Genomic DNA, 27,808 nt, shown 5'->3' with positions numbered 1-27,808 from the left:
TATACTGTAAAATAAAAATACTCCACAAAATCAGTGCAATAACAACAAAAGTGCATCAGCAGCAAAAAAGCAACAAAAAATAAAACATAGGCCTATCTTTCATTCACTATAAAATAAAAATACTCCACAGTCAGTGCAATGAGCCAGAATGTGCACTAGCAGCAAAAAAGTAGGCCTATACTTCATTCAATAATAGTAATGCATCTGTTCTAGATACTGAAGGGATGTAACGAAGAGAACAGCTAGTAAACAAAAGTACAGCTCTGTTACACTTCCATACCTGCTTCAATGGTGCTTCTTGACAGATTTTTCTTTAAAAAAATCAGTTGGTCCACATGCTCAGAAGACAAAACACTACGCTCTGAATGCACGATGTCCCCTGCTGTGGTAAATACACGTTCGGAGGGTACACTTGTACCAGGTATGCACAAGTAGGTCTTGGCCAGGTCGGCCAGGAGAGGAAACTCAGCCTGGTGAGCTTTCCACCAATCTAACACCTTACCACCCAGGCTCAGAGATGCAACATCTCTGTACTTTCTAATTTCATCATCAGCTAGCTCTTTGGCTGTTTTCTTCCTGACACTTGGGTCCTCAGTGCAGAAGGAGTCGCCAAACAGGTCCTCGAATACTTTTGATTTCTTGGCACTTGGGGGTGTTTCTAAATTAAACAAAAAATAAGACAAAATAAAGAGTAGAGTAAGTAAAAAATATAGTATAGTTAGTATAGCAGTGTAGTCATATAGTATAGTTTAGTATAATACAGTTAAAAAAAAGAGTACAGCATATTAAAAAAGCATGTGATATCATTAGGTTAGAGTATAATCTGTATGATATATTTGAAGTACTGTATGTCTAGAATGTATGAACAGATACCTTCAATAGTCTCTGTGCCTTGCACATCACACATCTGGGCATGGGTTGGTGTTTCCTCAGGCTGGGCCTCTGATTCATTCTGTAACAGACGCGCGCACACACACAACAAAATAAGCACCCAACAGTTCCAACAGTTCATTACTGTAAAAGCACTACAACATTACTACTACTACAAAAAGTAAAACAACATTAACAAACGCTATACTGTATTAAAAAGTAGATGATGAGAAACAACCTACCCTCCATTCCTTCAGCTGTGCAGCTTCTTCGGCAATCCCGTTAAAGGTTTCATGTCTTCTGTTATCACACAGGAAGGGAAGCTTTTTAAACCTGGGATCCAACGCAGCTGCTCGGAGTAAGAATGGTTCCTCATCCACGTAGCGTTCTCTCAGATCCTCAGCCATAACTCGTTTCATTTCTTTTATCAACGGGATGTCATCTGGAGAGCATTCGAAATGCGCCAGCAATTTGGTTCGGAGTGGTGCGATTGAGGACACCGTGGGCTGCTTTTCTTCGCACATGACCATTGTGGCAGCCTTCAGCGGGGCTAGCAGGGCTACCATTTGTTCCGCAGCCAAGAGATCACTTTCAGATAGAGTGTGGATGTCACCTGCGCCTTTCCTTAGTTTCTTGTCGAGTAGGGTTGCCGTCACAGCTGCTTGTTGTTCTAGAAATCTCTCCAACATTTCAAAAGAGCTGTTCCACCGAGTTTTCACGTCAGCTTTCAGCTTGTGGCATGGGAGGTCCAGCAGTGTTTGTTTTTCTTTGAGAAGTGCGGTGGCAACTGCGCTGCGGTGGAAAAACCCCACGATTCTTCTCACACGCCCCAAAAGCCTGTCTGTGGCAGGGATCTTAAGGCCATCTTGCGTGGAAAGGTTGAGTGTGTGCACGAAACATATTATGTGAGGTGCCATCCCTGCCTCTTCCCCGGCCCTCTTCATATTGGACGCGTTGTCCGTGACGAGAGCTGGTGCTTTAGTCGTGAGGCCCCACTCTTCGCACGCAGCCCTGAGGACTTGTCCAATGTTTACCCCTGAATGGGTCTCCTCCAGTACACGTGTCTGTAACACGTTGTTGTGCATCTGCCATTCGTTGTCAATGAAATGGCACGTTACCGTGATGTATGACTCAGTTGTGCACGACGTCCAGCCGTCGGATGTAAGCGCTACCCTCTGTGCCTCCTTCAATTCGTTAATGACGTCTTCACGAACTTTGGCGTACATATTAGCAATGTATGACTGGCTGAAGTACTGCCGTGAGGGAACGTTGTACCTCGGCTCCAATATTTCCAGCAGGTATCTAAAGCCCTCGTTCTCCACGACGGAATACGGTCTTGCGTCTTTACATATGAAGAATGCAATTGCCTTCGATATATTTTTGGCCCTTTTAGAACTGCTTTATAACCTTTGCGGGAAAAGTGTGGTCAGTCAAACAGAGGGCTGTACTTTTTCTGAACAGTCGCCTTCAACGACACCATGCCGTCTTCTCAAGTGCGCCGACAAATTAAACGTGTTTCCACAGTATCTAAGTTCACATCGACAGTCTTTACATATAGCCACATCCCTTACCAATTGTCCCTTCTCTTTGCGGAAACTGAAATACTTCCATACAAACGACTTAAAACTTTGAGGAGTGTGTAAGTCAGTTTTTTTCTCCGCCATAACAAAATGTCTGCCCCGACTGTTTATGTGAGTGTGTGTGTGCCTGCTGAAAGAGGGGAGGGAAGCGAAGTAGGAGGTGGAGACAAAGTAAGGTTAGCGCCACCCGCAGCGCGGGAGTCAGAATTACGCCTTAGAGCAGATGACTAAAAATAGACAGGAGGTAAAATACATACAAGGATCGATTCTCTTGTGGACGTGTCGATGCATTGGATCGTCAACTGTAGGATCGATGCATCGATATGTATCGATTATTTACACCACTACACACCAGATACTGAAAGCAAAAGTTCACATACTTTTGCCACTCACAGATATGTAATATTGGATCATATTCCTCAATAAATAAATGACCAAGTATAATATTTTTGTCTCATCTGTTTAACTGGGTTCTCTTTATCTACTTTTAGGACTTGTGTGAAAATCTGATGATGTTTTAGGTCATATGTATGCAGAAATATAGAAAATTCTGAAGGGTTCACAAACTTTCAAGCACCACTGTATACATACACTTCATAAATATCCATATAAATATTTAATTACAAAATTAAATATATACTACATTCCGTATATACTAGTGCTGTCAAAAATGTCGCATTATTAACGCGTTAACTTGACTCAATTTTAACGGCGATCATTTTTTTATCGCGAGATTAACGCTCTGTGACATGATGCCACGCCCCACACAGCCAGAGTCCTCTGCCCTCCCCCGAAGAGCCACGGTGCTCGGCTTAGGTTTCGTTTTCCCATCGGCGGCTCCAGCCCCACTTTGCAGTGGCTGTGACAAGACGTGTTATGCTCTGCAATTAAAAAAAAAAAAAACATTGGTACAACCAGTGTTCGAACTATGCCGATATTTTCGGGGGGATCCCTTATTTTCCCTTGGGGGGGTGCTTGCGCTTGTCTCAGAGCGCGGCTCTCCATCGCGCGCTCACTTCGGATATGCAAATGCTTCCCGTTACACACGATTGCTATGTCAATAAACATCATTTTGCCAATATTTTAGAGACCCCCCAACATTTCCCAAATCATGTTTTCAAGGGATCTCATGTCTGTTTCAGGGGATCTCGGATCCCCCGTGTACCCCCGTAGTTCGAACGGTGAGCAAGCCCATTCACTTTTTTATGCTGATAAGAGAATTACAATGGTTTTTCATGTGACAAAAATGTGCGATTAAATTGCGATTAATCGCGAGTTAACTATGACAGTCACGACATTAATCGCGATTAAATATTTTAATCGCTTGACAGCACTAGTATATACACTTCCGTATTCCGTATATCACTCAATTTTAATCACAAAAAGAGAAAATCGCAACAATTTCTCACAACTTTCACTTCCTCCCGCAATGTAATCGCAACAAAAACCTAAAAAACCACTGCAACTTTCATCGCAATTTTTTGGAAAACCCCCCGCAACATCAGACATTTTAGCCCCCAAAAATCACAAAAAACGCCCACGAAATCCTGGGGGGACTGAAAAAAGAAGGAAGTATGACCACGATTATTTAAAGTTTGGATTTTCATGGACTGGATCTGAAGATGCTCCACTGCCACAGTGTGTTGTCTGCCAAGAGGTGCTAGCTAACAATGCTATGAGATGTTTAAAATGTGTAAAACAAGATGTTTTAAAAAGAAAAGCACAGATGTTTAAAATGTGTAAAAGAAAAAAATAAAAATGTGTACAACAACCATTTTTTAAAAAATACGAATGGAACATTAAGTATAGCAACAACAAAAATTGTGGGGGGGGGTCACTGTTGTTTATTTGCTCTCTGAGGGGGGGCTGACTCTCCCACACTTTGAAAACCCCTGGATTAATACATATAACTTGTATTGTGTATTTAAGTTACCGGTATAAGATTATTTGATTTGCTTCAGAATGTGATTGTCTCAGTTCATTTGATTATTTAATTAGCCTTTTACATTTAATCAGTGAAAATGCATGCATGTACATGTATGTTGCATAAGTTATAACTCCTATCCTGTTTTCACGAGAGTCACATGAGACTGGCAGTTCAATTCCATCCAGTTCCCTAGACGGCTTTGTTCTCTGGCTTTATTTCATAAGGTGGGGGCCTCTGTAGCCAACGTGTGATCGGATTCACTTTCCGATAGTTTGAACTGATATAGTTGTATGTGTATAGTAGTAGCATGCACGCACACTCCAATTTCAGGACTATCACAGTCAGATGTATTACTATCAGATGAATCTGAAGAATCTCCAATAAATCTGAACAAAGAGGCCATTGCCTACCAAGTCTGGCTTAGGCCACTCTTGCCTACCAAGTCTGGCTTTGGTCTATAGCTGTCATAGGCCTCAGTTACCGCTGTGACGTCACACACTCAGGGCTGGCTGGCTCAGCAGGGCAGCTTGAATGCCAACTTTGCAGTTGATTTTAACTCTCAAAAAAAAAAAAATATATATATATATATATATATATATATATATATATATATATATATATATATATATTTTTTTTTTTTTTTTTTTTTTTTTTTTTTTATTCCCATTTATGCAGCATACAAGAGTCAAGGATGGAAATACAGTGGTGCTTGAAAGTTTGTGAACCCTTTAGAATTTTCTATACTTCTGCATAAATATGACATAAAACATCATCAGATTCTCACACAAGTCCTAAAAGTAGATAAAGAGAACTTAGTTAAACAACAGACAAAAATATTATACTTGGTCATTTATTTATTGAGGAAAATGATCCAATATTACATATCTGTGAGTGGCAAAAGTACTGTATGTGAACCTTTGTTTTCAGTATCTGGTGTGACCCCCTTGTGCAGCAATAACTGCAACTAAACGTTTCGGTTAACTGTTGATCAGTCCTGCACACCGGCTTGGAGGAATTTTAGCCCATTCCTCCGTACAGAACAGCTTCAACTCTGGGATGTTGGTGGGTTTCCTCACATGAACTGCTCGCTACCTTCCACAGCATTTCAATTAGATTAAGGTCAGGATTTTGACTTGGCCATTCCAAAACATTAACTTTATTCTTCTTTAACCATTCTTTGGTAGAACGACTTGTGTGCTTAGGGTTGTTGTCTTGCTGCATGACCCACCTTCTCTTGAGATTTAGTTCATGGACAGATGTCCTGACATTTTCCTTAAGAATTTGCTAGTATAATTCAGAATTCATTGTTCCATCAATGATGGCAAGCCATCCTGGCCCAGATCCAGCGAAACAGGCCCAGACCATGATACTACTACCACCACCATGTTTAGCAGATGGAATAAAGTTCTTATGCTGGAATGCAGTGTTTTCCTTTCTCCAAACATAACACTTCTCATTTAAACCAAAAAGTTCTATTTTGGTCTCATCTGTCCACAAAACATTTTTCCAATAGGCTTCTGGCTTGTTCACGTGATCTTTAGCAAACTGCAGATGAGCAGCAATGTTCTTTTTGGAGAGCAGTGCCTTTCTCCTTGCAACCCTGCCATGCACACCATTGTTGTTCAGTGTTCTCCTGATGGTGGACTCATGAACATTAACATTAGCCAATGTGAGAGAGGCCTTCAGTTGCTTAGAAGTTACCCTGAGGTCCTTTGTGACCTCGCTGCCTATTACATGCCTTGCTCTTGGAGTAATCTTTGTTGGTTGACCACTCCTGGGGAGGGTAACAACGATCTTGAATTTCCTCCATTTGTACACAATCTGTCTGACTGTGAAGTGGTGGAGTCCAAACTCTTTAGAGATGGTTTTGTGACCTTTTCCAGCCTGATGAGCATCAACAGTGTTTTTTTTTTCTGAGGTCCTCAGAAATCTCCTTTGCTCGTGCCATGATACACTTCTATAAATGTGTGTTGTGAAGATCAGACTTTGATAGATCCCTGTTCTTTAAATAAAACAGGGTGCCCACTCATACCTGATTGTCATCCCATTGATTGAAAACACCTAACTCTAATTTCACCTTCAAATTAACTGCTAATCCTAGAGGTTCACATACTTTTGCCACTCACAGATATGTAATATTGGATCATTTTCCTCAATAAATAAATGACCAAGTATAATATTTTTGTTTCATTTGTTTAACTGGGTTCTCTTTATATACTTTTAGGATTTGTGTGAAAATCTGATTGTTTTAGGTCATATTTATGCAGAAATATAGAAAATTTTAAAGGGTTCACAAACTTTCAAGCACCACTGTACTATCCACTCAGAAATGTATTTAAAAATAAAGGTTCTGCATATATGACAGTGACACCTGGAGGGGCGTGGTTGGGAGGAACGGCCTCCCCGATCTGAACCCGAGTGGTGTTTTGTTATTGGACTTCTGTGCTAGTCACAGTTTGTCCATAACGAACACCATGTTCGAGCATAGGGGTGTCCATAAGTGCACGTGGCACCAGGACACCTTAGGTCGGAGGTCGATGATCGACTTTGTAGTCGTGTCATCTGATCTCCGACCCTATGTCTTGGACACTCGGGTGAAGAGAGGGGCTGAGTTGTCAACTGATCACCACCTGGTGGTGAGTTGGATCCGCTGGCGGAGGAGGAAGCTGGACAGACCTGGCAGGCCCAAACGTATGGTGAGGGTCTGCTGGGAACGTCTGGCCGAGCACTCTGTTGGGGAGGTCTTTAACTCCCACCTCCGGGAGAGCTTTTCCCAGCTTCCGAGGGAGGCGGGGGACATTGAGTCTGAGTGGACCATGTTCTCTACCTCCATTGTGGACGCAGCTGTTCGGAGCTGTGGCCGCAAGGTCTCCGGTGCCTGTCGTGGCGGCAATCCCCGAACCCGGTGGTGGACACCGGAAGTAAGGGATGCCGTCAAGCTGAAGAAGGAGTCCTATCGGGCCATGTTGACCTCCGGGACTCCTGAGGCAGCCGACGGGTATCGGCGGGCCAGGCGTGCTGCAGCTCGGGCAGTTGCGGAGGCAAAAACTCGGAACTGGGAGGAGTTCGGGGAGGCCATGGAGAAGGACTATCGGTCGGCCTCGAAGAAATTCTGGCAAACCGTCCGGCGCCTCAGGAGGGGGAAGCAGTACTCTGCCAACACTGTTTACAGTGCGGGTGGGGAGCTGTTGACCTCGACTGGGGACATTGTCGGGCGGTGGAAGGAATACTTTGAGGATCTCCTCAATCCCACCGTCATGTCTTCCACTGAGGAGACTGAGGCTGATGACTCAGAGGTGGACTCGTCCATTACCCAAGCCGAAGTCACTGAGGTGGTTTGCAAGCTCCTCGGTGGCAAGGCACCGGGGGTGGATGAGATCCGCCCTGAGTATCTCAAGTCTCTGGATGTTGTGGGGCTGTCTTGGTTGACACGCCTCTGCAACATCGCGTGGCGGTCGGGGACAGTGCCTCTGGAGTGGCAGACTGGGGTGGTGGTCCCTCTTTTTAAGAAAGGGGACCGGAGAGTGTGCTCCAATTATAGGGGAATCACACTTCTCAGCCTCCCAGGGAAAGTTTACTCCAGGGTACTGGAGAGGAGAATTCGACCAATAGTCGAACCTCGGATCCAGGAGGAACAATGCGGTTTTCGTCCTGGTCGCGGAACACTGGACCAGCTCTATACCCTTCATAGGGTGCTCGAGGGTTCATGGGAGTTTGCCCAACCAGTCCACATGTGCTTTGTGGATCTGGAGAAGGCATTCGACCGTGTCCCCCGTGGTATTCTGTGGGGGGTGCTTCGGGAGTATGGGGTTCGGGGCTCTTTGCTAAGGGCTGTCCGGTCCCTGTACGAACGGAGCAGGAGTCTGGTTCGCATTGCCGGCAGTAAGTCAGACCTGTTCCCAGTGCATGTTGGACTCCGTCAGGGCTGCCCTTTGTCACCGGTTCTGTTCATAATTTTTATGGACAGAATTTCTAGGCGCAGCCAGGGGCCGGAAGGAATCCTGTTTGGGAACCACAGGATTTCATCTCTGCTTTTTGCGGATGATGTTGTCCTGTTGGCTTCTTCAAACCAGGACCTTCAGCATGCACTGGGGCGGTTTGCAGTCGAGTGTGAAGCGGCTGGGATGAGAATCAGCACCTCCAAGTCCGAGGCCATGGTTCTCGACCGGAAAAGGGTGGCTTGCCCTCTCCAGGTTGGTGGAGAAGTCCTGCCTCAAGTGGAGGAGTTTAAGTATCTCGGGATCTTGTTCACGAGTGAGGGAAGGATGGAGCGTGAGATCGACAGGCGGATCGGTGCAGCCTCCGCAGTGATGCGGTCGCTTTACCGGTCCGTCGTGGTGAAGAAGGAGCTGAGCCAAAAGGCGAAGCTCTCAATTTACCGGTCGATCTACGTTCCGACTCTCACCTATGGTCATGAGCTTTGGGTAATGACAGAAAGAACAAGATCGCGGATACAAGCGGCTGAAATGAGTTTCCTTCGCAGGGTGGCTGGGCGCTCCCTTAGAGATAGGGTGAGAAGCACAGTCACTCGGGAGGAGCTCGGAGTAGAGCCGCTGCTCCTCCACATCGAGAGGAACCAGCTGAGGTGGCTCGGGCATCTTTTTCGGATGCCTCCTGGACGCCTCCCTGGGGAGGTGTTCCAGGCATGTCCCCCCGGGAGGAGGCCCCGGGGAAGACCCAGGACACGCTGGAGGGACTATGTCTCTCGGCTGGCCTGGGAACGCCTCGGTGTTCTTCCCGAGGAGCTGGCCGAGGTGTCTGGGGAAAGGGAAGTTTGGGCTTCCATGCTTAGACTGCTGCCTCCGCGACCCGGTCCTGGATAAGCGGAAGAAGACGAGACGAGACGAGACGAGGTTCTGCATATCTCCTTTAAGGTTAAGGTTAGGGTTAGTGCTGGATGTAACGCTCCCGGGCTCACCTAACACTCAGGACTCCACTTCCCACAATCCCCCTTACACACCAGTCACTACCACGTGCACTCTGTCAGCCAGCCCGGAGCCACTTCCTAGGAGTGGCTCCCCCAAGTTCTAATTACCATCACCTGTACCTTTTTGTTTCTGTTTGTATTTATACCCCTCTGTTTGTTTTCTTCGTCGCACAGTATTGCCTCCACGTTTTGTGAGCCTACTGAGCGTTACTATTCTGATTGTATTTCTGTGTATGACCCTTTTTGCCTTCCGTTTTTTCCCGTTTCGCCTAGCCCTTGTGTTTGTTTGCTCGTTTCTCTTGCTTCCCGGTTTCTCGACCCTTGCCTGTTTTCCGATTACGATTTGCCTAGCCCTTGTGTTTAGATTGCCTGTGTTTTTCTGATTCCCGGTTCTTGGACTATTGCCCGTTTCCTGACCATGATTTGTCTAGCCCTCATTCCTGTTTTGAATTTCTCGGTATTGACCCGGCCTGGTTTTTGTACATTGTCTTTTCTCACTGTGTTCATTAAAAACTTGAGTTCTTTTATTATCCACGAGCGTCTGGTTTGTTACAGCCGCATTACAGAATATTGTGCCATCATGCAGACGGCGGATTACACGGAGCTACAGGTGGCGCTTAGCAGCCAAGGACAGATGCTTGGACAACATCACCAGCATTTTGACTCCGTGAGTCAGTCCATCCAGACTCTTACGCAGCAGTAAGGTGAGCAGCAAAAACAGTTGATGCAGATTGTTGAAAGCATGAGAGAAATCACCACCCAACTCCAATGATTCAGCTCCCCCGACTCGCCAATGGTTACCAACCAAGCTGCTCCCTCCACAGCTGTTACCAGTTTGTTTGTTGCCAGTAAACTGGATAAATTTGATGGCTCACCCAATCAGTGTAAAGGATTTTTGTTACAATCTTTAATAGTTTTCATGAATTCCCCTCCGAGCTCTGACAAGACTCGTATTTCTTTTATGATTTCTTGCCTTACGGGCAAGGCCTTAGATTGGGCTACCGCAGTTTGGCCCATAGTCCAGTCTGACACTTACAACAATTTCATTAAAGAATTTAAAGTGGTCTTCGATCACGCCAATGAGGGTCGCTCTCAAGGAGAATTACTCACCCATTTACGTCAGGGTAATCGCTCAGTTTCTGACTACGCTTTGGAATTTCGCACTCTTGAGGCTGGGAGTGGCTGGAATCAGCCAGCTTTACTAGTGACATTTCGAAATGGATTGAACTCTGACATACTAGCAGAAATGGCTTGTAAGGATGATGGTCTTTCACTAGAGAAGCTGATTTCATTAGCCATTCGCCTAGACCAACTGAAGCACAGGAGAGGTCATCATAAATCCCCTATGGTTCCAGCTACCTGAGTCCTCACCACCCATATCCACCTCCGGCCCAGACTCATGAGGATCCAGAATCCCTAGAACCCATGCATTGTGACTCATTCCATTTGTCTGCAGAGGAGAAGCAATGACGTCTCCTTGATGAGCTGTGTCTCTATTGCGGAACTGCTGGTCACATTCTACGTGACTGTCAAATCCGACGACGCAGTACTTTGGCACCGACCCTGGGAAAGCGTGTGGAGCAGGCTCCACACGCTAATGTGATGAGTGCACCCACTAAGGGGTTGGTCTCCAAGTCCTTCCTCCTACCCGTGACAGTTAACTGCCCTCAGTCTGTCTTTGTGTTCTCAGCATTAATTGATTCCGGAGCTGAAGGGGACTTTATCCATGCCGAGCTGGTGGAGCCACTGGAAGAGCCAGCCGCTGAGATTGACTGCTGTCAATGGGGATCCTGTGGGAGAAGGACTTGTTAACCGGGTCACAAAACCCATTAATATGACTTTCAGTGCTTTATATTCTGAAGAGATTAGTTTTTTTGTATTGAATTCTTGTGAGTATGCTATTATTTTAGGTTTGCCCTGGCTTAGAAAACATAACCCCGTCATATCTTGGTCCGATAAAGAAATACTCTCGTGGTCCAGTTACTGCTATGACCATTGTCTGGCGCTTCCCACAGTTTTGGTATCATCAACGACTATAGAAAGCCCCAATGCCAATGTTATAGTTTCCGTTCCCCCCGAATACAGTGACTTCTTAGAAGTATTTAGCAAGAAAAGTGCTACCAAACTTCCCCCTCACTGACTGTTCTGTTGACTTAATAGATGATGCTATTCCACTCACTCAGGTGGAGGAGAGAGAGCTATGGAGGAGTATGTTCAGGAGGCTTTAGAACAGGGTTTCATCCATCCTTCTACTTCTTTCCTAGGCTATGTCATCAGTCCAGAGGGTGTCATTATGGACAATAAGAAAGTAGAAGCCGTAACTAATTGGCCTGTCCCTACTTCCATAACGGAGCTCCAGTTATTTCTTGGGTTTGCTAATTTCTACTGTTGTTTCATTCGCAATTTCAGTAGTCTAGCAGCTCCTCTTACCACCTTATTGAAAGGAAATGCCAAAAAACTCTTGCGGAATCCCCGGGCACAGGAAGCATTCAAATCCCTCAAGGTAGCCTTCACCTCTGCCCCCATTCTTAAGCATCCTGATCCCACTCAGCCTTTCATGGTGGAGGTGGACGCCTCTGAGGTAGGCACTGGAGCTGTGCTGTGCCAGTGTGTAGGTGTCCCCTGCAAATTACATCCAATAGCCTTCTACTCCCATAAACTGACCCCTGCCAAACATAATTACAGTATCGGAGATAGAGAATTGCTGGCCATGAAACTAGCTTTCGAAGAATGGCGCCATTGGCTAGAGGGAGCTACGCATCCCTTCCTCATGTTAACGGATCATAAAAACCTTGAATATTTATAGTCAGCTAAATGGCTCAATCCCCGTCAGGCTCGGTGGTCTCTATTCTTTTCCCGATTTAATTTTTCCATCTCTTATCATCCCGATTCCCGTAAAACTAAAACAGATGCCCTGTTTCGTAGATATCCTAGTCCTGAATCATCCCCTGAGGTAGTTAATGGACTACCCCCATCAGTTGTGGTCGCCCCCATGAGATGGGGAAATAGACGAAGAGGTCGACCAAGAACTATGTCACCCCTGCCCCTGTATCTTGCCCTGTAGGAAGGAAATATGTACCCACTCAATGCAGGGACAAGTTAATTATGTGGGCTCACTCCTCTTTGACTTCTGGCCATCCAGGAGAGACATGTAAGCACCAGTTATTGTCTGGCAGATATTGGTAGGAAAATATGCTATCAGATATCCATAGGTTTGTCTCCTCATGCACCACCTGTTCAAAATGCAAAACGCCCAAAACTCTCCCTGCCAGTAAACTCATGTCCTTGCCTGTCCCTTCTCATCCATGGTCACATTTAGTGGTAGACTTTGTTACTGACTTGTCCCCCTCACAGAACTACATGGTCATTCTGACCATTGTTGATAGGTTCTCACAAGGAGTTAGATTTACTGTATTCCCTTTGTTAGCCTACCTACCGCCTTTCAGACAGCTGAAGCCCTTTTTAACTATGTGTTCCATATATTTGGTGTTCCAGAAGATATAGTGTCTGATCGAGGGCCTCAATTCACCTCTCATATATGGTCAGCTTTCTTTGAGAGACTGGGAGTTAACGTCAGTCTCACCTCTGGTTACCATCCCCAGTCTAATGGTCAATGTGAAAGCGTAAACCAAGAACTGGGAAAGTTTTTGAGAATGTACTGTCACGAAAACCAAGCCGACTGGTCCAACTACTTGTCCTGGGCCGAAATGGCCCAAAACTCGTTAATTAGCTCTGCTACGGGTCTCACACCCTTTCAATGTATGCTAGGTTATCAACCCCCCTTAATGCTATGGTCTGCCACACCCTCTGACAAACTGGCTGCTGACAGTTGGATACAGCAGAGCGAGCAGGTCTGGGAACAGACCCACCAGCGGATCGAGAACATCCTCCGCTGACACAAGAGGCTAGTGGATCGTCATAGAGGTGACACACCTACCTACCTCCCTGGGGACCAAGTGTGGCTGTCGACCCAGGACTTCAGGTTTCCTGGAGGAAAAGGTTACCTGGGAGGTAGAAAATTATTACCCAAATACATTGGTCCGTTTAAAATTCTCCAGCGAATTAATGAAGTTACTTACAAATTAGATCTGCCTGTGCATTACCGTGTTTCTAACTCATTTCATGTATCTCTCTTGAAACCTGTTGTCTCAGGTCCATTGGACGAGGCCACACCCGATGTACCCACCTCCGGTGTACGTAGAAGGTACCCCGGTGTATGCTGTCTGCCGGTTGCTGGACTCCAGAAGGAGAGGAGGGACTCTGCAGTACCTTGTTGACTGGGAGGGCTATGGGCCAGAGGAGCATAGTTGGGTTCCCGCATGGGATAACCTGGATCCGGGGTTGGTGGAGGAGTTCCATCAGCATCATCCAGAGAAGCCCGCACCTCGGCCTAGGGGCCGTCCCAGGCACCATGGGTCCAGCCCTCCCAGTAGTCTGTGCAGTGGCTCCGTCAGCCAACCCGGAGCCACTTCCTAAGAGTGGCTCCCCCGAGTTCTAATTACCATCACCTGTACCTTTTTGTTTCTGTTTGTATTTATACCCCTTTGTTTGTTTTGTTCCTCGCACAGTATTGCCTCCACATTTCGTGAGCCTACTGAGCATTACTATTCTGATTGTATTGCTGTGTATGACCCTTTTTGCCTTCTGTTTTTTTCCCGTTTCGCCTAGCCCTTGTGTTTGTTTGCTCGTTTCTTTTGCTTCCCGGTTTCTCGACCCTCGCCTGTTTTCCGATTGCGATTTTGCCTAGCCCTTGTGTTTAGATTGCTTGTGTTTTTCTGATTCCCGGTTCTTGGGCCGTTCTTGGCCCGTTTCCTTACCACGATTTGTCTAGCCCTCGTTCCTGTTTTGGATTTCTCGGTATTGACCTGGCCTGGTTTTTGTACATTGTCTTTTCTCACTGTGTTCATTAAAACCTTGAGTTCTTTCATAATCCGTGAGCATCTGGTTTGTTACAGCCGCGTTACACTGGAGTTATTTATCTCCAGAAGAAGCCCACAAAGATAGTAAAATAAGAGTGTGTATATATATATATATATGTGTGTGTGTGTGTGTGTGTGTGTGTGTGTGTGTAGAGCTGAGCTGAAGACGTTAAGAGAGGAGCTGACAGATGAATATGAGGCTGATAAACAGGCAGCGCTCAGCCAGCTTTCTCAGCAGAGAGATGTGGAGATCATGGCGACCAGAGAGAGCTGGCAGAGGAGGGTGGAGGATCTCCTGGAGCAGGTAGCACACTCTCACGGTTCTCACCTTCAGAAAGTGTGTCATTTGTCTTAATTTGCTTCAGTGTGACACTGTGTGGTTTGATGTCTATGTGAGAGAACAGCATTAAAATTCATCTGCATTGATGAGTCACTGCTTGCTATAAATAAGTCAATTTCTGTACACAGGCAACCATCATGTGACTGTAAGCAGTTATACAGAATGTGAGAGATAACACTCGAGTTAATGTTATCATAAAATAAAGAAAAACACCAAGGGACTTCATGAACGGCTTTGTCTCACCATGTTGTAATAATTTTTAATTAATTCCATTGTCATGCACTGCAACACATAAATCAATCCTTTCTGTGTAAAGCCAGCTCTTTCCTTTTTAATTTTGGGGCATTGTTGATATGTCCCAATATGTTTTAAAAGAGACTTCCATCCAGTCAGAAATTAATATATACTGTAAACCACCATTAGTAAGGAAAAATATGACAGGACATGCTTTTATAGGAAAATAACCAGTGACTGGGTGGTGTAATATAGAGTTCCTGTTACCATTCCAAACTGGTGATTTGTTTTATTTTCCTCTAACAGCACAACCTGAAGTCATTTATTCCCCTTATATCACAGCAATTTGCCAATGATTACAATTTGAATTATTAATGAACAATTTACAATGATTCTAGCATTTTGTTCACTACATTTGTTCATAGAAGGGTTATTGTTTTTCATACTTTGTAATATGTCAAATTAATTGATTCAAAGCAAGAAAGTTGGTTCTTTTTTAAGCAATAGTCTTACACAGTATTGTTGTAATATTATTTAGTATCTCTGAACAATCAAACTGAGTAATGCTCTACAGCAGGGCTTTTCAATCTTATCCACAAAAGGACTTGTGTAGCTGCAGGCTTTCTTTCCAACCAAGTAGAAGCCAAGTAGGACTGGTTTAATTAATTCTTCTTGGTCTCCAATCAACTATTAACTGTGCTTCCTATTAGATTGGAATGAAAGCCTGCAGCCACACTGGCCCTTTAGTGATAAGATTGAAGACCCCTATTCTACAGCCAAGGGAGCAAAACTGGCTGTGCTCTGTGGCTGGGAGGGACGGCATGGCATATCTCTCTCTCTCTCTCTCTCTCTCACTCACTCACTCACTCACTCTGCAATTACAGTGACACAAGCCAATCTCAGACCATCTGTGAATTCAAGCTCATGTTACCCTTCACCCTATCCAGCTACCATTTGGTAGCTTTCTTATGACAAAGTTGAGCAAATTTTATTCATTTAAACATGCTAAGCATGTTTAAGGAGCATGGACTCACAAGTTTTATATCTGTCCACCCACTCCCATCTGCATGAAAAAAAATTAAGTAGTGATGAACACCTCTACCTTGTGATATTTCATTGTAATGCATTTTAGTGTTTTGCATAATAGAAAAGGCTTGATTCTGCAGAAATTGTTGCAGAAATTCTTCTTGATTCTATCTCTAAACACAGTAGAACACAATGTTTCCTCTTCTGTTTACTCATTTCAGGTGAGTTTCTTCTCATGGAAACTTCTTTCAACTTTAATTACAGCTTGACTCGTGAGCACAGTGTAGAGTGTGCATGTATCTTAGTGCTCAGTGCTCCCTGAACTGAAATGCTCTCATGCACACACTTGCTTCATTACTCCATGCTCACAAATAACTCATTCACGCAATAATATATGCTCACCAGCCACTTTAATGGGAACTTGTTCTTGATTCTAAGATTCCTGTTCTTGTCACGCTCTGCCCCGGACATCTACTCCTGAGTTTGCGGATCTTCCACGTCAGCTCCGATCTGGGACGGGAATTCCACCCTGCCTGCTTCCCCATTCAGCGAGCGCTCACCTGCATTCACTTCCTGATTACCACTGCTGCCTTTTTAAACGCCATTCTCAGCCACAGACAGTGCCAGAACGTCTCTTATGACACTGTGTGTCTAGGCGTTTATTTGCCTCAAGAGTTTTTCATGTCTTTGCCTGCCTCGTTTTTCCAAGTCAAGTTTCATGTTTTTTTTTTGTTTTTTTTAATACCTGGACTATTTCCGTTATTGTTTTCTTAATCAAGTTTGTTTGCATTTTTTGCCCCACCTCTTTCTGGATTAAACCTACTACGCTTCTTGGATTACTGTCTGTGTGCATGTTCTGCTTTTGGGTCCTAATTCACCACACCTCCAGCAACCCTAACAGTATGTTCTGGCCAACATGGATCCAGCAGAATTCGCCCATCTGAGAACAGCCGTCCAACAACAAGGGACTCTCCTCGGGGCCCATCAACAGGACCGACAACAAGTCAATCAGAACCTCGACACCCTGTCCGACTCACTCAACCTCCTCACCATGCAACGTTATCAAGCCATGCCTACCCCTGCCCAGCCATCTCCAACTCCAGCTTCTGCCACCACCTTTTTCCGCCAGCCGAGACTCCCAGCACCTCAACCCTATGATGGAGAACCAGGTACTTGCAGATCATTCTTGTCTCATTGCTCATTAATCCTAGAGCTGCAACCTCTGGCCTTCCCCAGAGAACACTCCTGGGTAGTGTATACCATCACACTCCTCACCAGCAAGGCCAGGGAGTGGGGAACAGCGGTCTGGGATGCCAATGCACATTTCTGCTCCAACTTCAAAGATTTCTCCGAGGAGATGAGGCGAACTTTCAACTGCTCTCTGTCCGGCCGGGAGGCGGCTAGAGAACTCATGGAGCTGCGGCAGGGGTCCTGATCTACCTCAGACTACTCCATCGAGTTCCGGACGTTGGCAGCATCGTGTGGTTGGAACGAGAGCGCCCAGGTCGACGCATTCCTGCACGGCTTGTCCGACACCATTAAGGACGAACTGGTATCACGGGAACTGCCATCGGACCTCTCCAGCCTCATGGACCTCGCCAACCGTATTGACACCCTTATCCAGCAATGGAGGAGAGAGAAGACTCACCCCAGCTTCACCTCCTCTCCATCTCTCACCTCATCCGTTGAACCCATGCAAGTAGACTGGGTTCGGGTGTCAGCTGAAGAACGACAGCGCCGGTGGAGCACAGGGGCCTGCTTCTACTGTGATCAGCTGGGACACATCTGCCGAGCCTGCCCGTTAAAAGGACGAGCCCACCAGTGAATCGAGGGACTCTGGTGGGCAACACTCAAAACCAGCCCCCCGCTGATCGACTGTTACTCCTGGTCATCATCATCCTTGACAACCAGCATCACCACCTCCAGGCCCTCATCGACTCGGGGGCAGACAGGAACCTGATCTGCTCCGCCACCGCCAAGCATCTGGGAATCCCGCTACCCGCTCTCGACATTCCTCTCACCATCCTGACACTCAATGGCACCGGCTTGACCACCATCACCCACCTCACTGCCCCGCTGACCCTGAGGATTTACGGTTATCATTCTGAAACCATCCAACTTCACATCATGAACGACCCCCATGTACCCATCGTTCTAGGATTACCTTGGTTAATGCAGCACAACCCCCACCTAAACTGGGCCGACAACACCATCCTAGGCTGGAGCCAGTCCTGCCTATCTTCCTGCCTGCACTCCACTCTGCCTCCCACCAAGCCACTGCAGCCTTCAGCCAGCGAGTTTCCCGACCTCTCTCACGTGCCTCCAGAATACCTGGATCTAAAGCTTGTCTTCAGTAAGACCCGAGCAGTGTCCCTCCCTCCTCACAGACCCTATGACTGTGGAATTGACCTCCTGCCCAGGATGGCACCACCCAAAGGATGACTATACTCTCTCCCCTCGAAAGGCAAGCCATGGAGAAGTACATTTCCGAGTCCTTGGCAGCTGGGATCATCCATCCTTCCTCCTCCCCAGCAGGGGCAGGATTCTTCTTCGTGGAGAAAAAAGACAAGTCGCTCCACTCCTGCATTGATTATCGAGGTCCCAATGCCATCACGGTCAAGAACCGCTACCCACTACCACTCATGACCACGGCCTTTGAACTACTCCAGGGAGCCAAGGTATTTACCAAGCTGGATCTGCGTAATGCCTACCATCTTGTCAGGATCAGGGAAGAAGACGAGTGGAAGACAGCCTTTAACACTACCACAGGTCACTACGAGTACCTTGTAGTCCCCTTCAGTCTGACCAACACTCCTGCAGTCTTCCAGGCACTCGTGAACGATGTCTTAAGGGACTATCTCAACATCTTCATTTTTGTGTACCTGGATGACATCCTGATCTTCTCCCACTTCCTGGAGGAACATCGGGGTCACATCCGGCAGGTCCTCCAGCACCTGTTAGAGAATAAGCTGTTTGTCAAGGTGGAAAAAAGTGAGTTCCACCAGAGCTCTGTCTTGTTTCCGGGGTTCATCATCTCCCCAGCAAGGATCCAGATGGACCCCCTCAAGCTTGAGGCAGTCGCTGACTGGCCCACCCCATCCTCGCGGCGGGAGCTCCAGCATTTCCTGGGGTTCGCTAATTTCTACAGGCGCTCCATCCGTGACTTCAGCATGGTGGCCGGACCTCTCACAGCGTTGACCTCAATCAAGAGCCCGTTCAAGTGGGGGGAGGAAGCAGAGGAAGCCTTCTCCATGCTCAAACGCAAATTCACCACAGCACCCATCCTCACTATACCCGGCCAAGCAGTTCATTGTGGAGGTCGACACTTTCGAGTCCGGGGTCGGAGCCGTTCTCTTCCAGAGGGCCAATGATGATAAGGTCCACCCCTGCTCCTTCTTCTCTTGCCGGCTGTCCCCTGCTGAGCGGAACTATGACATCAGCGACAGAGAGCTGTTGGCCATCAAGCTGGCCTTGGAGGAGTGGAGACACTGGCTTGAAGGGTCAGATGTCCCCTTCATTGTCTGGACCGACCACAAAAATCTAGAATACCTCAAGTCTGCCAAACATTTCAACTCCCGTCAAGACCGATGGTCTCTCTTCTTCTCCCGGTTCTGGTTCACGCTCTCCTACTGCCCAGGCTCCAAGAATGGCAAACCTGACGCCCTGTCCAGGATATTCTCTTCCCGCCAGGAGGAGTCTAGAATGCCTGAAACCATCCTCCCCTCATGCTGTCTGGTGGGGGCCGCCCTACTTGAGGTAGAGAGGTTAGTGCAGAAGGCCCTGGAGCAGGACCCCGGGGCTGGTAACTCTAGCAATATACCACGTAACCATCTGTTTGTTCCCCATTCTGTGTGAACCCAGGTGCTGCAGTGGGGTCATGGCTCCAAGTTGGCTTGTCACCCGGGAGCTGCTTGAACCCTGGCACTCGTTCAACAACGCTTCTGGTGGCCATCGATCAAGGGAGACGTCCAGGAGTTCGTGGCAGCCTGCGACACATGTGCCTGGAACAAAACAGCCAATCGACCCCCTGCTGGCTTGCTGAGACCCCTCCCAACTCCTCATCGACCCTGGTCATACATCGCCCTGGACTTCTTCACAGGACTCCCCAACTCAGGTGGCAACACATGCATTCTCACAGTCATTGACCGTTTCTCTAGGTCAGTCCACTTCATCCCTCTGCCCAAGCTTCCCACATCTAAAGAAACTGCCGAACTACTCATCCTCCACATCTTCCGCATACACGGACTCCCCTCTGACACCGTCTCCGACCGGGGCCCTCAATTCACTGCGCAGTTCTGGAGGGCCTTCTGCAAACTCATTGGGGCCTCCTGTAGTCTGTCATCAGGATTCCACCCTCAAACCAATGGCCAGGCAGAATGGGCAAATCAAGACTTGGAAGTGGCACTCAGGTGCATGGCGTCCAGGGATGCCGGTTCTTGGAGTAAGTACCTACCTTGGGTTGAATATGCTCACAACACTCTGCCTTCATCTGCCACAGGTCTCTCGCCCTTCCAGTGCTCCCTAGGCTACCAACCACCACTCTTCCCCAACCAAGAGGAGGAGGTCGCCGTACCCTCAGCCCAGACCTTCATACGCTGCTGCAGGAGGACATGGGCGTTGGCCTGGAGAAGACTCCTATGCTAAGAAAGTACCTACTGAGTTCCAATACATTTTAAATGGACAGTCTATTTCTAGATTCTCTTCAGCACTATATCTTGGGATCACTGTGGCAGATAACTTGTGCTGGAATGAGCATATTAATAACATCTGCAAGAAGGCAAATTCAACTCTTGGGCTACTGCGTCGTATCCTTAGTGGATGTGATCCAAAAGTTAAAGATCAAGCCTATCGTTCGTTGGTTCGTCCAAAGCTCGAATATGGTTGTAGTGCATGGAACCCCTATACTAAGCAGAGTATCGACCAAATTGAAATGGTGCAGCGTCGCGCTGCACGATTCGTCTACAATGACTATTGTCGTTTTAGTCATGTGACTCCAATGATAGAGTCTCTTGGTTGGGATTCTCTTGAAGATCGCAGACTTTTCTTTCAAGCCAGTATGTTCTACAAGATCTTAAATGGACATGTTGGCATTTGTTTCCATCCTGAAGTGTGTCAAATTACAAGAGTTACTACAACCCCGATTACAAAAAATTTGGGACAAAGTACAAATTGTAAATAAAAACGGAATGCAATGATGTGGAAGTTTCAAAATTCCATATTTTATTCAGAATAGAACATAGATGACATATCAAATGTTTAAACTGAGAAAATGTATCATTTAAAGAGAAAATTAGGTGATTTTAAATTTCATCACAACAACACATCCCAAAAAAGTTGGGACAAGGCCATGTTTACCACTGTGAGACATCCCCTTTTCTCTTTACAACAGTCTGTAAACGTCTGGGGACTGAGGAGACAAGTTGCTCAAGTTTAGGGACAGGAATGTTAACCCATTCTTGTCTAATGTAGGATTCTAGTTGCTCAACTGTCTTAGGTCTTTTTTGTCGTATCTTCCGTTTTATGATGCGCCAAATGTTTTCTATGGGTGAAAGATCTGGACTGCAGGCTGGCCAGTTCAGTACCCGGACCCTTCTTCTACGCAGCCATGATGCTGTAATTGATGCAGTATGTGGTTTGGCATTGCCATGTTGGAAAATGCAAGGTCTTCCCTGAAAAAGACGTCATCTGGATGGGAGCATATGTTGCTCTAGAACCTGGATATACCTTTCAGCATTGATGGTGTCTTTCCAGATGTGTAAGCTGCCCATGCCACATGCACTAATGCAACCCCATACCATCAGAGATGCAGGCTTCTGAACTGAGCGCTGGTAACAACTTGGGTCGTCCTTCTCCTCTTTAGTCCGAATGACACGGCGTCCCTGATTTCCATAAAGAACTTCAAATTTTGATTCGTCTGACCACAGAACAGTTTTCCACTTTGCCACAGTCCATTTTAAATGAGCCTTGGCCCAGAGAAGACGTCTGCGCTTCTGGATCATGTTTAGATACGGCTTCTTCTTTGAACTATAGAGTTTTAGCTGGCAACGGCGGATGGCACAGTGAATTGTGTTCACAGATAATATTCTCTGGAAATATTCCTGAGCCCATTTTGTGATTTCCAATACAGAAGCATGCCTGTATGTGATGCAGTGCCGTCTAAGGGCCCAAAGATCACGGGCACCCAGTATGGTTTTCCAGCCTTGACCCTTACGCACAGAGATTCTTCCAGATTCTCTGAATCTTTTGATGATATTATGCACTGTAGATGATGATATGTTCAAACTCTTTGCAATTTTACACTGTCGAACTCCTTTCTGATATTGCTCCACTATTTGTCGGTGCAGAATTAGGGGGATTGGTGATCCTCTTCCCATCTTTACTTCTGAGAGCCGCTGCCACTCCAAGATGCTCTTTTTATACCCAGTCATGTTAATGACCTATTGCCAATTGACCTAATGAGTTGCAATTTGGTCCTCCAGCTGTTCCTTTTTTGTACCTTTAACTTTTCCAGCCTCTTATTGCCCCTGTCCCAACTTTTTTGAGACATGTTGCTGTCATGAAATTTCAAATGAGGCAATATTTGGCATGAAATTTCAAAATGTCTCACTTTCGACATTTGATATGTTGTCTCTGTTCTATTGTGAATACAATATCAGTTTTTGAGATTTGTAAATTATTGCATTCCGTTTTTATTTACAATTTGTACTTTGTCCCAACTTGTTTGGAATCGGGGTTGTAGATTACCAAACACTTGTCCTTTTCATCAAATCAGTGTATCAAATAATGTTTTTAAGTTTTCTTTTTATCCAAGGATGATAATAACATGGAATAATTTACGTATAAATGATGTAAATTTAAATAATTTTAAATCCATTGCTCTTGCAGCCATTACGTCATAAGCAAGTATTTTATATAGGTTTTTAGATTATATTGTAAATAGATTTTGATGACCATTATATTTATATATTTTATTTATATTTTTATTTAAGTTTTTTTTTTCCTCCTAGTATAGTGTATGCTGTTTTTAGGAGTATTTTCATTAAAGGATACACTCCACCCTATCATGCAAGAGGCAGGCTGACAAACGCCGCTCTAAGGTGCCCACCTACCGGGTTGGGCAGCGAGTCATGCTCGCCACTCGCCATCTGCCACTCAGAACCATTTCTCGCAAGCTGGCTCCCAGATATGTAGGACCTTTCCTCATCAGGAAGGTAATCAATCCATGTTCTGTCAAACTGGCATTACCACTCACCATGCGACGCATTTACCCTACATTCCATGTATCACAGTTGAAACCTCTTGTCTCCAGTTCTTTGTTCTGGATTAAACCTACTATACTTCTTGGATTACTGTCTGTGTGCATGTTCTGCTTTTGGGTCCTAATTCACCACATCTCCAGCAACCCTAACAGTTCTTGGCTGGCAGGAGTGGAGCCCAATGTGGTCTTCTGCTGTTGCATGCTGAGATGCTTTTCTGTTTACCACAGTTGTAAAGAGTGATTATATGAGTTGCTATATATTTCCTGGTTGCTTGAACCAGTCTGGCCATTTTTCTCTGACTGCTCTTATCAACAAGGCGTTTCCACCCACAGAACTGTTGCTCACTCAGTGCTTTTTGTTTTTCACACCATTCTGTGTAAACTCTAGAGACTGTTGTATGTGAAAACCCCAGGAGATAAGCAGTTTCTGAAATACTCAAACTAGTCCATCTGGCACCAGCACCCATGCCACAGTGAAAGTCACAGAAATCACAATTTTTCCCATTCTGATGATTGAAGTGAACATTAACTGAAGTTCTTCATTTGTATCTGCATGATTTTATGCATTGTGCTGCTGTCAAGGGGTTGGCTGATTTGATAACTGCATAAAATAGCAGGTGGATGGGTGTACCTAATAAAGTGGCCGGTGAGTGTATGTCACACATTGTACTATTACATGGCGTCAGTTTTTGGTAGCAGAGCTTTTTTATAATTGCCGGTAAAATAAAATGGTTTCCGACTGATATCCAATACCAACATCGGTATCGAAGGAGCTGTAAAAATACCTATGACTGCAAGAAGTGGGAGTAAAAATTTTAATATTTTTAAAAGAAGAAGCATATTTCCTGAGAGCATAAACAAGATGTGTAGACATTTTTAATACATCCGTTGAGTATACGCTGAGATTACAGTGCTGCAGTTTACATAAGATAAAATGATGCATCAAGACAAGTTTATTTCTATAGTGCTTTTAACAATAGACATTGTCGCATCAAGTGTTCTTTCTATTACTATTACTTATTTAATACACTTAACCAACATTATTGGAGTGACTAAACCAACAAGATGAATAGCTAATACGCTTTCAGTGTATATTATGTGTCTGGGTTATTTATCAACTGCTAGCATGGTACATCAGTATTTTAGCTACTTAGCTATAGGACAACCTGCTGTTTCTGTTAAAAAAAAACTGAATTAGTTAGCTGACATTTATGATACTCATGCTGTATGGTCACACACACACACACACACACACACACACACACACACACACACACACACACACACACACACACAGAGGAATATCACAAGTTGGTCCTGTTTTCAAAAGAAACAAGTGTATAAAAATCAGTGTATGACTTCTCCGATTATGTGGTGAAACTGGTTCAGTCTGCAGTGTGTGCTTTGCCCTCTGTAATTTCTCTGTCCCACATTTCAAGCAGACGCCTATATTAAGTGCCCGCTGGCAGACGACATGCTGTAATTCAGCCCTCGCTTAGACATTAATCCAAATGAAGTTCTATTTGAAGCTCAGATGTTGTCAGGGATTACAGTAGCTGGCGTTTTGGTAGGATGCAACAACAATCCAGTGATCCAGTGTGGAGTAAAATAAATGCAATTTAGGTCAAATATTTATTTGGGTGGCACAAATCTCAAAGCAGTCAGTGGTGTATGTTTTCTGTTCCTGGTGCATTCATCTCACAAAGTAACATGAAGGAATATGACATCTTGTCCAATGCGCTCTTGGTCTGTCATCTAAAAAGAAGAGAAAAGCTGCTGGCTCAAATATCTGCCAATAGACCCTTTTCAGTCACGTGACCTTCATAAACGCGACCGCCATTTTGGACATGTAGTGGACTTCGGCTCGAATCAGTTTGAATGCGAGGAAGGCGACAAACAAAAAACATAAAAGAAAAAGGAGCGAGATGCAGAAAACACCTTCACTATCCAGCGACGTAGGGCATTTACAGGGCAAGCAGAGGGAGAGGTATTTGCAAAAATTGAGGTTAGCAGGCTTAGAGAACGACGTTTACCTGCTTCCACCAGGATTGTTCACTGACGTACGGAAGTACACGAAGCCCTCGTCTTTACCTGACTTCGGCCCACATGATCTGTATACCTATGTCGTTAAAAACCCATCGCCATACACAGGTATTGATCTGAAAGCGTATAAGAGTTTGGATGCCTACAAATATTTTGTGTCAGGCTGGGTAACATGCCTACATCAGCGGGTCGTCCCTGGAGCCGGTGGTTGCCATCTTATTACAGCTAAGGTTTGTTCACATTTTCATTTACTTTCAGTCCTCAGGATAAACAAAATGTTATTAAAATGTCATTGAAATAATTTCTTAGTCTGTTGAGACATGGCCCGTTATAAATTTGCTGTTACCAGGCAATGACCTATTAGGGTCGGTGTCTGTGTTGTAGCAGTGTACTAGCAGCTAGCTGTTAGCACTAGCTAATGTCAACAACATAGTAGCTAGTATGTTACTGTAGCAATGTTTACGTTCAGTCATTTGGATGACTGTTAAAACCTTTCAGTCTCAAGTTTTTCCCTTTACTGTATTTACTAATTTACTGTAATTATGATCCGGCAGCTATTTACACCGGATCCAGTGTAAATAGCTGCCGGAGCCAACGTCCGAGGTTCCGGAGCGCGCTCCGGCTTGCTCCCCTCAAATTAAGCCCTGTACAGGTAAATAGCTGCCGGAGCCAACGTCCGAGGTTCCGGAGCGCGCTCCGGCTTGCTCTCCCTCAAATTAAGCCCTGTACAGGTAAATAGCTGCCGGAGCCAACGTCCGAGGTTCCGGAGCGCGCTCCGGAACCTCAGACGTTGGCTCCGGCAGCTATTTACACTGGATCCGGTGTAAATAGCTGCCGGATCATAATTACAGTAAACTAGTAAATACAGTAAAGGAAAAACTTGAGACTGAAAGGTTTTAACAGTCATCCAAATGACTGAACGTAAACATTGCTACAGTAACATACTAGCTAGTATGTTGTTGACATTAGCTAGTCAACAATAGCTACTACAGAAGAACAAAGAGGTTACAATGGGTTATTTTAACCTATTTGGTTACACTCTCGCCGCCACAGAATGTTAACAGCAATGTAATGCCTTTTCTGGCTAATTTTATTCGTCTTACCTCCAACAAAGTGGTCACTACACAAGCGCTCGTATGCCGAGGGCTGCCAATCTTTCCTGTTTATGGCCGCTATCCATCTTCTCAGTCGGGATCCGATAAAATGATAAACCTTGCCTTGTTTGTTGATGGTTACTACATCCAGGTGCACAACAATATAGTGGCATGATGGAAGTCTTGCTGAATGTAAAAACTTTCTTTGCTGCCGTTCCTCAATGTTGGCTGTGGTAAACTACTGGTAGTACATGTCCAAAATGGCGGCCGCGTTTGTCGTGACGTCACGTGAAAAGGGTCTATAGCTCTGCTGTCCTCCTTAAGATTTACAACAGTATATTTGGGCCATTGTGGGTGACAGACAGACAGACAGATAGATAGTGGAGCTGGGGAGGGGGTAATATTCTGGGGGAAAAAAACTCAGAATTTGTAAGATTATAGTCATACATTTGCATGAGGCAAAAACAGTAATTCTGAGATTAAAAAGTCAGAAATTCCAAGATTAAGAAGTTACAAATTTACAAGAAAAAAACCTCTCATGTTTCCAGGCTTCCTTGCTGCAGTGCATTCTGGGAAACGAAGGAGGAAATCTCTTAGCACTTTATTCTTTTAGATTGCATGATCGAGGAGGAAAGACTGCATTTCCTCTAAGTCTCAGCTCAGCCATTTCAAAGTAACAAAGGTTTAGACAGATAAGAAGAATCTACATGCTGAAAGTAACAAGAAAATCCAAGAAAGTCCTCAGAAAGCTCAGCAGTCTGGACACCACGAAGGCTAATGGCCCTGATGGGTTTTCTGCAAGTGTACTTAAGAACTGTGCACTTGAACTTGCTCCAGTACTTACCAAGCTATTCCAGATCTCTCTTGACACCAAAACTGTTCCCTCAGACTGGAAAACTGCCCATATCATAGCTGTGCCTAAAAAGGGAAACAAACAAGACCCTTCAAACTATAGACCAATATCTCTCCTGCCCATAATTTGCAAGGTCATGGAAAGCCTAATCTTGGACCACATCAAAAAACATTTTGACAAATACCATCTTCTTTGTGACACACAGTATGGATTCTGTGAAAAGAGATCCACGATGGACATGCTTTCTTACATCACTCAGTGGTGGAATCATGCCCTCGATTCCCAGCAAGAAATCCAAGTCCTTACCCTTGACATCAAGAAAACTTTTGATTGAGTATGACAACAGGGTCTTCTGGTAAAGCTGACTTCATTTGGTATTCAAGGAGACTTACATGAAGTCTTAAGTTGGATTTCTTCATTTTTATGCAACAGGCAGCAGGCTGTGGTACTTGATGGGTATATCTCCTCAACAAGTCCCTTATTTGCTGGCGTCCCTCAAAGGAGTGTACTTGGCCCTTTGCTCTTCTTAATGAACATAGAAAACCTGGCTTTACAACTAGGAAATGATTTGCACCCATTTGTGATGACTCTGTTGCCATAAAAAATCTGGGTCATGTTCAGAGAGTCTCCAAGGTGATTTAGATGAAATTGAAAAGTGGGCTTCCAACTGGTGTGTCACCTTCAATGCAAGTGAAACTGAGGAGATGATCATCAGCAGAAAGTGAATCCAAAATCAC

The 27,808-nt window shown here is 45.3% G+C and overlaps 2 protein-coding genes across 2 annotated transcripts in view; one reads left to right on the top strand and one right to left on the bottom strand.

Annotated features, from left to right (window-relative positions):
* The window catches only part of fam184aa (family with sequence similarity 184 member Aa), a 160,342-nt gene that overhangs the window by 58,084 nt on the left and 74,450 nt on the right, over positions 1–27,808 (top strand). Inside the window, exon 9 of the mRNA XM_060933674.1 lies at positions 14,377–14,527. Within this exon, the coding sequence (XP_060789657.1) occupies positions 14,377–14,527 (151 nt within the window). The remainder of the gene's footprint in view (positions 1–14,376; positions 14,528–27,808) is intronic.
* LOC132894625 (E3 SUMO-protein ligase ZBED1-like) lies at positions 267–11,830 on the bottom strand. Its single transcript, XM_060934704.1, has 5 exons — positions 11,735–11,830; positions 10,664–10,898; positions 1,113–2,212; positions 874–952; positions 267–658 (listed from the first exon to the last, which is right to left on the bottom strand). The coding sequence occupies exons 1-5, from the start codon at positions 11,828–11,830 to the stop codon at positions 267–269; spliced, it is 1,902 nt and encodes a 633-aa protein (XP_060790687.1).

The sequence above is a fragment of the Neoarius graeffei genome, chromosome 11 (genome assembly GCF_027579695.1).
Source record: "Neoarius graeffei isolate fNeoGra1 chromosome 11, fNeoGra1.pri, whole genome shotgun sequence".
NCBI lineage: Eukaryota > Metazoa > Chordata > Actinopteri > Siluriformes > Ariidae > Neoarius > Neoarius graeffei.
This window is presented reverse-complemented; position numbering and strand designations above follow the sequence as displayed.

What these genes read in the sequence shown, in the direction of transcription:
- LOC132894625 (XM_060934704.1), bottom strand. Translation starts at nt 11,830, where the DNA reads ATGGGGGCAGAGGTGAAGGCTACCTTGAGGGATTTGAATGCTTCCTGT. An exon ending in CATTTCCTTTCAATAAGGTG is followed by an intron (nt 10,899 to 11,734) that starts GTAAGAGGAGCT and finishes TCATCACATTAG; the next exon opens with CGTGTGGAGCCTGCTCCACA. An exon ending in TATGGGTGGTGAGGACTCAG is followed by an intron (nt 2,213 to 10,663) that starts GTAGCTGGAACC and finishes TCATATGTAAAG; the next exon opens with ACGCAAGACCGTATTCCGTC.